This window comes from Lepidothrix coronata, unplaced genomic scaffold (genome assembly GCF_001604755.1).
Source record: "Lepidothrix coronata isolate B3197 unplaced genomic scaffold, Lepidothrix_coronata-1.0 Scaffold192, whole genome shotgun sequence".
Lineage (NCBI taxonomy): Eukaryota > Metazoa > Chordata > Aves > Passeriformes > Pipridae > Lepidothrix > Lepidothrix coronata.
This window is the reverse complement of record NW_016690372.1, coordinates 326,973-341,871: the sequence shown is the minus strand read 5'-3', so window position 1 is coordinate 341,871 and position 14,899 is coordinate 326,973. Positions and strand designations below refer to the sequence as shown.

Below are 14,899 nucleotides of genomic sequence, written 5' to 3'. Positions count from 1 at the left end.
TAATTTTTGATTACTCTAGGGCATAGAAAGCAAAAGTAATTGAAATTATTGAAGCTTATAAGAAATAGAGCTCGTCAAATAAAACTGACTCCTTATACTGATCAACTAGAATTAGAAACTGGTTGAAGACACAGCCAACACACATAGTATTTATACTACTAATGAGCATTTAACAGTGTGCCACATGGCAAACTGAAGGTATAATTATACAAAATTAACTGGTTTGTGTGAAATATATTGCAACTACAGTTTCTGAATTGTATACAGAGATCTATTAAGCACTATCTTCTATTCTTATTTTAAAAATGGTATAAAATTGGTTCTTGACTGTAACATTATTTAATATTGTTTTCAATAATTGAAACACAAAAGAAACAAAAATCTAATGATGACAAAGTTTCAAAGGAGAGAAGCAGAGAAAATTAAATGAATATGACTGGACGCTTACTAAAACCAGTTTGCTTTGTTTTCTGGCTGCAAACCGCATTCAAAGGAATGTGGAAACACACTTACAGGACAGGTGTTCACCAATCACAGAAGCAACAGGCCCAGGGATTATTTAGACCTCCTATCTGATGTCATGGCCAAGACTGCTACAAAAATGAGGTAGAGCAACAGCAGGGAGGGTTGAAACCGTACAATTCTTTTAGCAATCCTGTTTTGCTATTGGTGTTCCAATTAAAAATGTATTTAAATTATTTTAAAGGATCCAAAAAGTGTCACAGATGAATAAAGGATCCAAAAGATTTGAGAGTTTATTTACTTACTTTAAAAAAGAAAGCTGAAGAATTACTTGTTCAGTTTGTAAATGCCTACAGTGAAAACAGCAACATCACAGCACGCACTTCAGTTTAGCAGACAAAAGGCAAAAGATCTGACAGCTTAATACTGAAAGATGACAAATTCAGGCTCAGTATAAGAGGCATGTTTTTAATAGTAAGTAATTACATTTTGAACAATTTGGGTGGATTCTTAATCTTAGGAGCTTTCAGATCAATGCAGGATGCTTCTTCTAAAAACTGCTGTAGTTCAAACAAGAATTTGAGGAAGTCTTGGAAACTGCTCTCTGCGAGAGAGCAGACTGAACACATGGCATTTCCTTCTGCCTTCTGAATCAGATTACACCGGAACTGTTAAATTTGTCTCATGGACATACCTCAAAGGAGGTAGATTTAAGAAGGGAAGGGAAGTGGGCATGATCATTTTGGACATGTTGGACCATGCAATACAGCTGGGGCTATATGGCTGCATTACACTGCAGCCTTAAAAAAGCACCACCCAAGTACCACCTGAGTGTAAAATTGTGTTGATAGAGGCCCCACATTTCTGTACCAGAAATTATGAAAATGAAAGCAGTAACAGCATGCTATGTTCAATCTAGCAAATGCCAGAAATTCTGCAAGCCAGCAGATTGCTCAGCCCAAGCCTGCAAGGGTACTGCTTCTTTCAGACTGTTTGTGTCATGAGAAAGAAAAACAAGAGGGGTGCAATGCACCTGAAAGAAGCAGTTCACCTTTTCTGCCTCAGTGAAATAAAGGTGAACAGGCCTGACATGCTGCAGACAAGACTTTACGACATAAACGAAAAGGCAGTCAGAAGAGACAGATGTCTGCAAACTTTCTGCTTGAATTGTAACCCGTATCTTTTATAAACACAAAATTTGCAAACACTGAGTTTCCAGTCTCAGGAAATTAAATTACTTCAACTGATGGCACTCCTTTTTGGATGTAAAGAAATGAGATTCAAGTTAATGCCTTGTCTAGTGCCAAGTAAAAGCTTTAACCGGAATCTCTTGTACCTTAGAACAAGATCTCATGCCACAAGGCTGCTGGATCTTTTGGGTGTGACTGCCAAGTTCTCACTTTGAGAGTCATCTTTGAACAAAGCAAAGACCATATAAAGACAGCCACATTTTGAAGAAATGTGTTTTAGTGAAAAGCTGGTATACAGATTTAGCTGGAGAATGTTCTCCAAGAGAGACTGTAAAATTTTTCACTCAAGGAATTCTTTTAGTAGCCAAGATTCATACTTCACAATTTAGAACTTCTGCATACCCAACTGACAGAATTAAGATGCAGCGTAGGAGTTCACCCTGCACAGACGGAGAGCATAATGTACAGTCATCACAGAGACAACAGTTCAGAGATGGAAAAATCCTTTCAGGTTGTTCATGACAGATCTATGGCAATGGTCACCCACGACAATATATTTTTAGAGTTCTGTACAGCCCACTTCTACGCATGCTCCTCCCAGAAACCCTTTAATTCATACATACCTTTAAAGCTCACATGACTCTCTTCAGCAAGATACATCATAGTATCACTTTTGCATCTGCACTTTCCCACATGGGCAACACGCTGTTGTGGAGTTGTATTTAAAGCAGGCTTTGGAACCAAGGACTTTGCAGTTTAACAGCATTAAAACAGTCCACAAACTTTTCAAGTACATATTTTATTTCATTCATATTTCACAGTCTTTTTCTGTAAAGTTTTAGCAAAAAGGTCATGTTTTATAACAGAGTTCTTAGGCTATTGTATTCAGAGCTAGCAATGGACTTTGAAAGTACGGAAAATATTTACATTCCAAATAGAACAGTAGAATTTCAAAAAGACATAGCAAAAGTAATCAAAAATACCAACATTTATTAAAACATAATAGAAAAACAGCAGTCTGCCTGACCCATCAAGCTACTTTGCCTGCTAGTTGTAAGCAGCAACTGAAGACGCAGCAGGCCACTCAACTGACTGTATAGACTGGGATAGCTGTCTTCAGCTAACCTGTTAATATGAAGATCAAAAAAATCTGTAAGTTCATTGCTTAACAGCTTTCCAATCAGAGGCTAATGTCTCTGTTCAGATCTACTGTACCACTTCTAGATTCTGGCCAGAATCAGGACCTATTCTGGTCCTGATGTAGTCAACTAATTTTCTCAAAGCATTTCCAAGCTAACCTATTTTATTACAGTGTAGCCAAGAGAGGAAAGTCCTTATTATTTAAAGCTTTAAGAGGGGTTCCAGGAATAAAGGCAGCTAAGAGAATCTGAACAGAATGGTACCTGATGATATATTTATCCCCAGGGGCCTTCAACATGCTTTTTTTTTTTTTTTAATAGATGTTGCGTCAAGATTTGTCATTATCTAGGGACATGGTTCCTAAGGGACTCCAGATTTACACAAAAGAGTTCTAGAGTGAATTTTTCTAGTTCAGAAAATACTATTTAAGTCTGGACTGATGCCCAGTAGGAGATTTCTAACCAGCTGCTGGACTTTATTCACAGATTTATTGAATATATATTTATACAAATTACACCAGCTGAAAGGCCCATTAGCCATAAGCACACCCACCTCAGCCCACCCTCAGTGCTGTCAGGGGAAAAAATACATGTGGTACTACGAAGATTATGAGAAATTTCCATCAGCTGAAGTCTCCCTAAGTCAGATGGCATTACCCTGCAAGGGAAGTTTTTAATTCCTTTTTACTCCATCAGAGCGGTGGAAATAGGATGGAGAAGAGCTCATCAGTAGACTAATTTTTCCTTATCTCTCAAACAGCTAAGATTGGACTTCATTTTTTCTGACTTCCTTTTATCTGTAGGTAGCCTGAGCCCATCACCTTGTTTTCTAGGACAGTCATTACTTAAAATACATATTCTGAACTTAAAAATCTCCTCTCCATTTAATAGGTAGAATAAGAACTTTAGGAAAAGTAGAGCATAGGATATTTTTCCTTTCTCATACCTCACATCTCTAGGTCTGTTATGTATATCTGATCAATAGAACTGCCTCCTCTCCTTGTAAGAAGCTCAGAAGAAACAAGCTCATTTTCTTTCGTAAATGGCCTAAAGGCACTATCACATCTATCCTGCCAAATGTCATTTGGTGCAGACATCACAACCGATAGACTGTATCCAGATCTGACACGTCCTACATTGTTACACTGCACTATGCTGCTTTGCTGGCTGAGTTTCGGTATTGCTGGGCTGTGAGATCTGAGACATCCTAGTATCACAACTATAGCAGGTATATTTAAAAAAATACATGACAGAACAGTCTATGAACACTTTTAATCAATTCCCACATACTGTACCAGTCTTCAGCAGGTGGGCAAGATCCCATGAAAGGTGTGGCTACTAGTTTGCTACAGCTCCACTAGGGCAAACCGTACTACAATATTTCTCTCTAGGCCCATGGCTAGTACAAATAAGACTCATGTGCTTCCTCTTTAAGACATGTACAGCATTTCTTTTCATCAGTGTAAAAAGGGTGAAATCCCCTTTGAGAGAGAAGTCCCTCACAATTTCTCTAATGCACCTATTTGAGGAAGACTACAAAAGCATTCTCTACAGTCTTCTGCAATATTGACACCCAGAGGCATCAGAAAATGAAAAGGTCTACTCACAAATTAGCAAGACATCCACTGTAGTTTCAAGTTTCTTTTTTAAAAATCTGAAACAGATCACAGAAGTAATCAAAGCATCAAAACACCCAGTCACCTAGATGGCACACTGAAATTATTGTCACACAGAAAGGAATATATCATAGATATATTTAATGTTCTTAGACAAAGCCATTCTCAGTTTTCTACACAGACCGTTCTGGAAAAAACCCTTCAGACTGGAGGGAGTGACATAGTAAAGTGTATACATAAATTGAAAAGAAATAAGTATCTGTAAAACAGCTTTTCTAACGTGACTACTGTGGATCTCCACTAACAAGATATCTTAGGCCAATATCTTACGCACACAGTAGTGTTAGCTATATCTCAAGCAGGCTAGGAACGATACAAATCTATGCGGAGGAAAAAATGTTCTGGAGTTTGTTGGGTTTTTGAAGTTCAGGCTTAGGCAGATAAAATTCTTAGGGAGTTTATCCAAGCTGACACATCCCCACCCCTACTGCATGCACCTGATTTCTCTAAATAAAAAAAAAGAGATGGAAGGGGATGGGAGAAGGACTTCACCACAGACCATTACGCTCCTCTCATTTCACCTCTCTTTTTTTATACTTGGAAACCTGATTTCGCAGAAGAAAATGGGCTTTATAAAGATATACATACCATGTAATATGCAATTAGTCTTGTCAAATTAATCCTGGTGAATGAATATCTTCCTTGTCCTTTTTTTTTTTATATCACTGCAGCTGTTAATATGAATGTTTAATCTGTCAGCTACTGAGAAAATGCAAAGCCACCATCCTTGTACACTTCTTACCATTAATGCACATGGCTTTGGAACAAACACTTCCAGTGCAAGCCTTGTGATTTTTATTCACTCCAACCGTACAGATCAAAATCTAAAGTATACTCATCAAAACATGCCATTTCACTTGGGTCCTAAGACACTCATCACCTTACCAAAGACTGCAATGAATACAGAATGCCTCTTCACCACAACCAGATTTCCACTAATTCAAATGAATTAAAACCCCAAAGCCAGCCTCTCTGCTACCAGAAAAGACAGCAACAACCTGAAGATACCACCCCACCAACATTGTTTCCTCTCCTCATACCAACCCCTTTTGCCTACTTGGCATTGATGATGGCCCAACAGTGGGGCCTGTTCTGCTGTTGCACTCTCAGAACTGACTGTCTGAAGGTGGGAATAGGAAGATGCTTGCAGAATACTGCAAATGACTGTCTTTTCACTGCAAGAATGGGAACGTGCCAGCAGAGCACATCCACGCTTCTCGAGTCCAAGGAATTATACAGAGTTAGCATGGAGTTCAAGTCACACTGCAGTACTAAGTACCCATTCTGTCAAGAACCCACCATACTATTCCAGTCCCACAGCTGGCCCTGAAGACAAATTGTTAATGGCAATGTGACTTTGCAAGTCTTGGACTCAAAAAATGCTCAAGTAAAAGTTTGAGACAGGAAAAAGGAGGCACAGAAATAAGTTGACCAACAGCTATGCACCTTTTTACTACATGTTGGGATATGTGGGGTCTTCGAGGTTGCTGTCAGCTTTGTCAGACCCTGTTAGAGAGGCTTCTAGCTCTGCCCATGACTGTGGAGCATTGTTCTTTATTGCCTCTATGAAAAGTTGTGTTTGGTGCTTCAGCCGGTCCAGCTCAGCCTGAGTCACCTGGTTCTGATGAATGAGCTCCTTGGTCTTTAAAGTGATCTCCAGCAATCCCGACCTGCGTAGCACAACAAGCGTATTCTGAAAGCGTCTGCACCTGCTTTGTTGCTGCAAGAGCAGCTCAGGGGTAGTGCAAATCTCTTCTGGTATCAGTGGGGGGCTCCACACTGCAGACTGCATTGTAGTCTGTGATGCACCCTCACTCTCATGAAGGGTGCACTTTGCTGCCTGCAGAGTTCCAAAAGGCAAAAGGGGAGTCAAACCTGGCACTTTCTGAGTGTCACTGGAAACATGATGAAAACCAGAAAGAGCTGACAGTTTTCCACTTGTCACCAGAGCTGAAGAACTTTGTTGGTTAGAATCCTGAGGGGTCTTAAAGCTAACTGGTAGGTGGGCAAAAGGACTAGTAGGCAAGCCTGTGCTCATCAATACAGAAGAAGTCTCCATCTTGGGTGTTTCTGTGCAGAGTCGTTTATGGCAAGTGGTTTCCTGACATTCTTCTAGATCAAAGGAGTGATCTCTTTTGCAGGGTTGTGGTGCTATTTTGGGATAAGAATTCAGGATGGGCAAGTAATTAGTGGAGTCACTTCTCTTTTTCCCAACAGGGTGAGGATTAATGGGAGGTGGGATTGATGGACGAAGAAACACTAGCTGTGGCTGAGCTGGAATCACTTCAAAGGATGGCTGCACAGTCCAAGACTGGAGCTGTGATGAACTCCCCTGAGAAGTGAAACAGGGAAAAAACAGAAATCTTACAAAAACATTGTAAAAGAGGATCAAAAAAGTCTTAAATGAAACAGGTAGACTATGACATTTCTCCGTATTTGATATATATTGTCCAATTAATGTGTTCTGAAGAGTTTTCCATCAAACTCATCCTTCTTCTTCTCTGACAACAGGGCATAACACTGGAATCAAAGATGTAATCCATAATCCTTTTACTATGCAACAGCAGATATATTTAAAAACAATTCAATCTGAATTTGTACATTTTTCCTAAAGAAGGATTACACCGCATGTTTAAATTGTACAATGTTCATGTAAAAGTTCAATGCAGACTTGGAGTCAAAGAACAAGTGCACAGAAAAGTTGAAAAATAATTAAGCTATGTAGTTACGAAATATATTAAGAGTCAAGGAAAGACTGCACAGACATTTTAGGAACAATTCAGACTGCCTGTGTTGAAAGGTAGCAACTCAAATCTTGTTGATTCTATTCTTATAGCAAGCTTTTGAAATGGTTACTTAAAATAGACAACAGCTGTTCAGTAAGTCTTGCAATCTTAAGCACAATACACGGTTTCAATAAATTTAAAAACATGAAGTAGAAAAAAAAATGCTGAATATCAACCAATGCAAGCCTGCTGTAAGCCCAGAGGAGTTTAATTTCATACCTCTGGTGAAACAGTGCACTCCAATAAACCTTAAAAGCATTATATTTCAAGAAAAATGCCCATGTTTTTACTCCCTCCCACAAGCCATATTCTGGAATATGGGGTATACATCCATGTTTACAAGATATTACCTCTTTTTCCTCCAACACATTACTACAGATCTTCATGAGATCCTCTGGCCAAAAACATGCCTGCTTTTCTCCAAAGATATCAAATGGTCTTCTAATATATTTAAGTCATCACCACTACAATTATACTAATATAATATATTGTCAGGCGCTTTTTCAGTTCTTTACAACCTGGAACACAACTGGCATGCTTGCTGAAGGAACAATTTTTAGCTACCACAAATACATTTTATTATTTTTATTACTATACTGAGTCATCTGAAATCCATATCCTTTCCACCAGTCTCATAAATTTTAAATGCTTATATGCTTTGACAAAGTCCCTTTCCCCAATTAATGATCTGAACTTACCAAAAACAGATACTATCCACTGATTACGACACTGAGACTTGGAGATAACATTCAATTACCTACTCTGGCACAATGTTTCTTCAGTTCAGTGGGTCCTTATGGAATAGGGATACAGAACTACTAGCTGTAAAATTAAATATTACTACTATAACAGAGAAAATAGGACATACAAAAGAGAAGTATGTGGAGATGTTAGGAGTAAGGAAGCATATAAACACCGTGGCTATACATACACAGGATAGAACATATAGCCTTAAGGAGCAAGGCTTTGGAGTCAGAAGTGGTCATGTCCTGCACAACTGTACAGCACCCACACAGCAGAGCCCTGGAATCACTGAGGCCAAAAGAGCTGTGGTAACTCTTTATCTTGTTCTTGGGTTTCTTCCTATCTCTTATCTACTTTATTCTCCTTTTCCTTCTCATATTGCACTCTGCTCTTGTTCTCCTACTCAAAATCTCATTTTCAGTAGAGGAGGACACCTTTATTTTACTAATTCTGCAAATTGTTGTGGGTTTTGTTGTTTTTTTTTTAATGAAAGCTATGGAAGATAACATCCTGTCTAAAAAGCCTTCCTATTTATTAAGGACTTTTACAAGACTGACAGAAACCTTGACACAAGTAGCACTGTGTTTTCGAGAATTGATCCCTGCTTGATTTTTATTTTGTTTTTAGTAACACTGTTGTTAGCTGTTTATATTCTGAAATTGGGTCAGCAGGTAACCATCATTGTGCAGGATCACAGTGGTTCCAAGACAGAAGGACGATGCTGACTGAAACTGAAACTGGAACAAATAAACAGCAGTAACTGGATGCTGCCTTTTCTTTTTTTTTTTTTCTTTTTTTTTTTTTTTTGGTCTAGCATGCCCAACTGAGTGCAGTGCTGAAAAGACCACATTAAAAAGACGGCCAACATGACTATCAGAGACCAGGCATAATGAAAAAAGAGAAAAAGACACTTCATTATTATTCTGACCTAGACTTGTTGCTTTTGATTATTGTAGTAAACATTTTTCAATTTAACATTACTGTCCTTAATCATACATAATTAGCCTTAGATGTTATGACACACTGCTCAAGAGAACCAAGTGGTAATTTTATCTACCTCCAACACTTCCTTGCCAAATTCTGTCTTTGCTACACTACCAGGGTTTTTTTTATATATATGTGGTTGGGGTTTTTTTTATAAATATATAAAGCTACTTATTATTAGCTGCTTTTGGTAGCTGTTCACAACACAACCTGGAGCTTAACATTAGACTGCCACTGCAATCAGTGCTTAATTTTTGAGCTCTAGGCCAAAGCCTATCAACTTTTAGCAAAGCTTGGCCTATTCCCTACTATAACTAACTTAAGAATTTGTTAACATAGTACTTTGTCCACACATCTAGGAACATGACTAAATATTGAAATTGTTTCTTGTCAAGACAAGGCACAATGCTCAGAGAACAGAATCATCTCCCCTACAAATGCATGATCTGCTAAATACTAACAGAAACCCATATTTGTATGTATTGTGTATCACAATAATACACAGTGTTTAATAGGTCTTGCTTGCTGTCGTAACAGATTCAGTAAAAAAAGAATCTGGATCTATATTACTTTTTCCCCTTCTCACTGTATTCTCAGAAGTATTCTAATTAAAAAAAAAAAAGAACTTTTGCTCTGTTTCAAAAATGAGTGTGTACAGAGCAAGAGGTCTAATAACAGGACAGTACTTGGAGCTCCTGTATCTTCTATTAAAATGTAAAAGTTACGGGTCTTGCAGATGTGCTGGAAGAATTACACATTACAAAATACTGGAGAACATAAATAGGGAATATAATTGTTGCAATGTGAGCCATCACATGCAATTAAGGGAAACAACTACTAAACTACAAGTATCACAGCTAACTTCAGGTAAGGATTTAATTTTTGCATTTATAACATTCTGGATTACTGTTTCCCACTGCATATGAAGCCCTTACAGGACCTAAGAACAAGGAAACAAACCTATCATACTACTTCACCATTTTTATTGAATGAAAAAGACAACAGCAGTTTTCAAAAGCAAATCACCCATTTCTGTTTAATCTTTGGTGCTATTTACATAACATTGTTAAAGATGTATTTTGGGAGGATTCCTTTAAGACAAAGAGGTTTAATAGATACAGCAGAGCTTCTCCATCTCACTTCTTTTTTTTTCCATCTTAGTGATTCTAGCCTGCCCCTCAAAAGAGCAGACTGTCACATCAGAACTTAAGTACCAGTTACTTTCCAGACTGCAACAATGCAAAATCTTTTTGAAAGGAAAAGTATTTTTAAAAAAAAAATAACAACATGGAATAGTTTTCAATATATTATTTCTTCCCTACCTGCTTAACTAACACATTTTTCATTACGACCATAGGAGAAAGTGCAGGAAAGGAGCTGCTTGTGGTCCTCGGGCATTGCCAAGGTCCATCCTCTGCATTCCAACACAACGTATTCAGCACATCCTCAGAGTCCGTCTGCTCCATAGCACTTGGGCACTCTGAACTTCCATCTGTCAGATGTAGAATTCAGCTGTTAGTTGTTTCCCATGCAACATGCTTACTACTTCCTTTCAACCAAGTCACAAAGAACAATATAGTTTAGATCTGTAATATCAACAAAATTAGAGCTGCTGTGACAGCTGTCAAATAGCCTTTAATAAAAGGCTTTATATTTCAGGTCAGTTCTCATAGACACATCTTCTCCCCAAAAAATCTACAACTTTTTGTTCTTTTGTATTTAGTCTCCAAGGGACTGCACGCTATCGTGAAGGTTGCTCTAAAAAACTGGTACAGGAAAGAACTACAGGCTCCAGCATTGCCACATCCATTGTTTGTGCTGCAGGCATTTTGTGTCTTGAAATTTTCTATCTAAAAACCCAGTACAGGAGATATCTCTCACAAAAGCTTTTTTTTTTTTCTCTCCTTTAAAGGCCATCTTTGCAGTTTTGTTAACTATTAAAATGGCACAGTGTGTCTACATTTTACCGATGTTATAACAATTACTCTCTGGTTTATCAGGCTCTACTGACAATCTGGTCAGCCCATAAAACACATTAGGCAGCATAATCCAACAGTTCCTTCATCATTGCAAAGAACAAAAAGTAATTTTGCCATCCTCACTTCTAGACTTTCTAGTCTGAGATTCTTCCATTAATTTTTTTACTAGTCACGTTTTAAATTCCCATGCCATTCAAATTCACAGGATGAACTTTATAACTAGATAAAGTTCCACTCCAAAAGACTTCGGTGGTAGGATGATTGCAGATGAAACCTATCTTGCATAGAAAAGCCCTCCATGGTAATGAGACACAAACTGAAAGGGGTTAGTCAGATTTATCAAACATCACCAATAAAAGCAAAGCCTGAGCAAGATAACACACAAAAAAGTTAACACAGTGGTTTTCCAAACCTGAATATCCAGAGTCTTTGTCAGATTCAGCTGCCGCCATGCTGAGGCGATGGTTGAAGCTCTTCATTTCCATCACTTTGCCCAGTAGTTCCTCAAGGGTCTCAGGAGATGACTGTTTTGCCTGAGTGCTTCCATAGTGCCAAGGGCAGTTTTTAATGCATTTTCCATTGAGGAACTACAAAAACAATTAAGAACAAAGAAAGACTTTCTCTGAATCTAAAGAAAGCTCCATTAGCGTAAGACAACAACGGTTGCCATGTTTCTCAGTAAGGAAATCAGGTTATGAAAGGTTTGCTGTATCTGTAGAGCCATCTGTAGAATTCTATTAAACTCTCTGCCTCACATTTGCCATGTTTATCACACATTTAGAGTAGAAAATAAAACAAGTTTATTCCCTGCAAAACTCTCTAAACTACGCATGTTTAATAACACATTACAGAGTAGAAAAGATAGGCAATAATTCTTTGTGTCAACTGACACTTTGTAGACTCTTCTGAACTTAAGTTTTACACTTGCCTTCAGATGATTTTTCAAGTTTCAGGAAAGTTTTCATGAGCAATCTTTCAGTCCCCTGCATCAACTACAAAAGAACAATATCATAGTAGGCATGGCTTTGAATCTTTTAGGATAGGCTAAAGATGCCAAAATAACAAAGGCATAGGAAGGAATAAACTAATTGAAATAAAAATATGGTACATGTATTTTAAGTTTTTAAAAAATCTTTACTGAATGCCATCAACTAATCAAAGGTATTTTAGAAGTACTGAAGACATGGATGCAGCTGAAGGGGCAGAATGCACCCCTCTTATTCAGCTCCTTTCTTCAGGGGCTAAGCAAGGCAGAGCACAGGGCAGCCAGTCTTACTCAATTACCTTAAACGGGACCATTTCATATTGAAAATTTCTGAGTAAAGTCCAGAGTAGATTCACCTGGAAAGCACAATGCATCAGTAATTTCTAACTCCATTATGAATTCTGTTGGACAAGCTAAAAATTCCTTACTGCACACACAAAACTTGGCAAATAGGAACGTCATTTCTATATCTGCTAAAAAGGTAATGCCTAAATCTATACAGTTCAGCAACATGGGTAACCAAGATAAAACAGCAAATACAAAGTGTATGGTTGTTATCTGTAACTAAAACAGTGTCCCTCTGAGTCAAGTAGGACAGTGGCATGTCCTTTTACTTTGCCAGTGAGCTAACTAGAGACTTCAAGAAATACCTCAAAGTACTGAAAGAATGAAACACAGATCAAAAACTGATGTATTAGACATCTCTTCAGCCCCAAAAAGCAAAACAAACTAAAAACTAAAGGCTATTCATAAACAAGATTTATATCAAGAATTATAATTACTCAAGCCATATTTATCCTACAAAAACTTTGATGTCCCAAGGACTGAATCCCAAAACAAGACAAATGTGCTGAGTGAAGCCCATACAACAAATACAGCTAAATCTGGAAAACTGTGGTTTTGTTAACAGTCTGATTCACTCACAAGAGTAAAGTAAGTCATCAGAGAAAGGAAACTTAAATAAGTTATCAGTGAACATGCTGGGGGCTAAAGAAATCCATACTGCTAGAAGTGCGACAGGTAACATACCTGCAGTGCACTCCCAGGGGAGACATGGCCTTAGAAATGCCCTCTTCTTCCTGCACCCAGAATGAAAGGCTGAAACTAAAAGCTACGAAAATCAGAATAACGTAGTAACATTATGGCCTCCCATACTACATACTTGTCACAACCTTCAGCTGCTTCCTGAGAGTAGGCAGCTTCTAATAAGACAAAGTTTCAGGTTCTCTGAAAGAAGGTAACTGAGAGTTTGGCTAACGGGAAACTGACATAACGAAGTGCAGAAATTACTTCTAATGTCATTTGTAGAAATTATTTTCCTATAAAGTAACCATTTGAAGTTATGTCTCATGTTAAAGCTTTGTATTTAAATTATAAAAACAGGAACTCAGGAGTCTGCATCATAGTCAGGCTAGCACTCCATCAGCAGCAGTATCCAGTGCAAGCTGCTTCAAATGACATTGCAGCAGACATTCTGGAACAATTTACACTGAAATGCAAGTTTCTTCTTAAGGTCCTGCCAACCGGTTGTTAGAACTGTGCTCCTAAATCTCGAGCCTCGGCAGCTACAGTAATGAATTCTGAAACGGTAAGACGCCTGTCTATATAACTACAAGAACGATGGAATAATGGCCAGCAGAAGAGATTTTCCTCAAGTAGCTACTTGCATAGTCTTTACTTTCAGTTTTCAGTCACACCTGCCTGCCTGTTAACAGGTATGGAGCAAACACGATTACGTAAGAGCAACCTAGATGCCATCCCTGGAATGGAAGACGTGCTTTAAGTCCTCGATCCATGTTCTCACTACTTAGTCCTTTCCAAAACACCCCAAACCAAAACTAGAAACAGAAGGATAGAAATAAGTAAAGTAAGAACACCTCATCTGCCAGCTTTGCATGAAGGGAAGCTTTGGGAAGGGCTGGCACATCTTTTTCTCTTATGGAACAAACCAAAACAACAAAACCACAACCCAAAACAAACAAACCAGAAGCGCCGCTCTCCCGAAACGCGGGCGTGCGATCCCTCCTGCCCGTGCCCGAACCAGAGCCGCCCCCCGGCCCGGCGGGAGGGAGCTCCGCCGCGCACCGCCCGAGGTACCAGGCACGCCGCCGCCGCCCAGGGCCGTCCCCGCGCTGAGTCCACCCGACCGCCCCTCCGCCCACACGCCAGGCCCGGGCCCCGGGGAGCCCCGAAGCCCTACGGCGTGAGGAGAGCCCGCGCAGGCGGGCCGAGCCACGGGGCTGCCTGGCGCGGGCCGCCGCCCCGCCACACGGCGAAGCGCATCAACACATCCCAGCACGGCCCCCGGGCCCGCGGCCGCCCCTCACCTGGGCGCGGGGCCGCCACAGTTCCGCCGCGCCGCGCATGCGCCGCATCCGCCCCGGGCACGCCCCGCCCGGACGAGCCGCCGCGGAAGGGGCGCGCATGCGCACAGCGGGGCCGGTGTGCCCGGGCTCCGTGGTGGTCGTTTCCTGCGCCGGAGCTCTGAGGGGGCCGGGCAGCGCCATCTGAGCCAGGAGTTTGGGATGGTGCGGGACTTCCCGAATGCTGTGCAAATGAGTACGATTGATCCTGACGCAGAAGTTTAGAATTCCATGAATGCGAGATGAAACGCTGACAGCCACTTAAAAAATGAGGAAAGCAGCATCAAAGAAGTCCAGAAGCTTTACACTCGTCTCAAAGAGGGGAAACATGGCAAAAGGAGTCGTCATAGAATCAATTAGGTTCTGAGATCGTTGACTCCAACCTATGACCAAACACCACCCTGTCAATTAGACCATGGCAATAAGTGCCCTGTGCAGTCTTTCCTTCAACATCTCCAGCAACGGTGACTCCACAACCTCCTTGGGCAGCCCATTCCAATATCTAGTCACCCTTTCTGTGAAAAAATTCCTTCTAATGTCCAACCTAAACCTCCCCTGGCACAGCATAAGACTATCTCCTCTCATTCTGTC

General features: G+C 39.9%; 1 protein-coding gene across 3 annotated transcripts; it reads right to left on the bottom strand.

The window, feature by feature from the left end:
• Positions 1 to 2,432: 2,432 nt before the first annotated feature.
• On the bottom strand, positions 2,433 to 14,324 carry CIPC (CLOCK interacting pacemaker). Of its 3 annotated transcripts, none has more exons than XM_017831524.1 (4): positions 14,273 to 14,324; positions 11,373 to 11,547; positions 10,304 to 10,473; positions 2,433 to 6,799 (listed from the first exon to the last, which is right to left on the bottom strand). In XM_017831524.1, the coding sequence occupies exons 1-4, from the start codon at positions 14,318 to 14,320 to the stop codon at positions 5,921 to 5,923; spliced, it is 1,272 nt and encodes a 423-aa protein (XP_017687013.1). In that variant the 5' UTR covers positions 14,321 to 14,324; the 3' UTR covers positions 2,433 to 5,920. The 3 variants fall into 3 exon arrangements, with proteins under 3 accessions (XP_017687013.1, XP_017687014.1, XP_017687012.1); XM_017831525.1 differs by lacking the exon at positions 14,273 to 14,324 and adding an exon at positions 13,930 to 14,040; XM_017831523.1 differs by lacking the exon at positions 14,273 to 14,324 and adding an exon at positions 12,245 to 12,967.
• Positions 14,325 to 14,899: the final 575 nt, after the last annotated feature.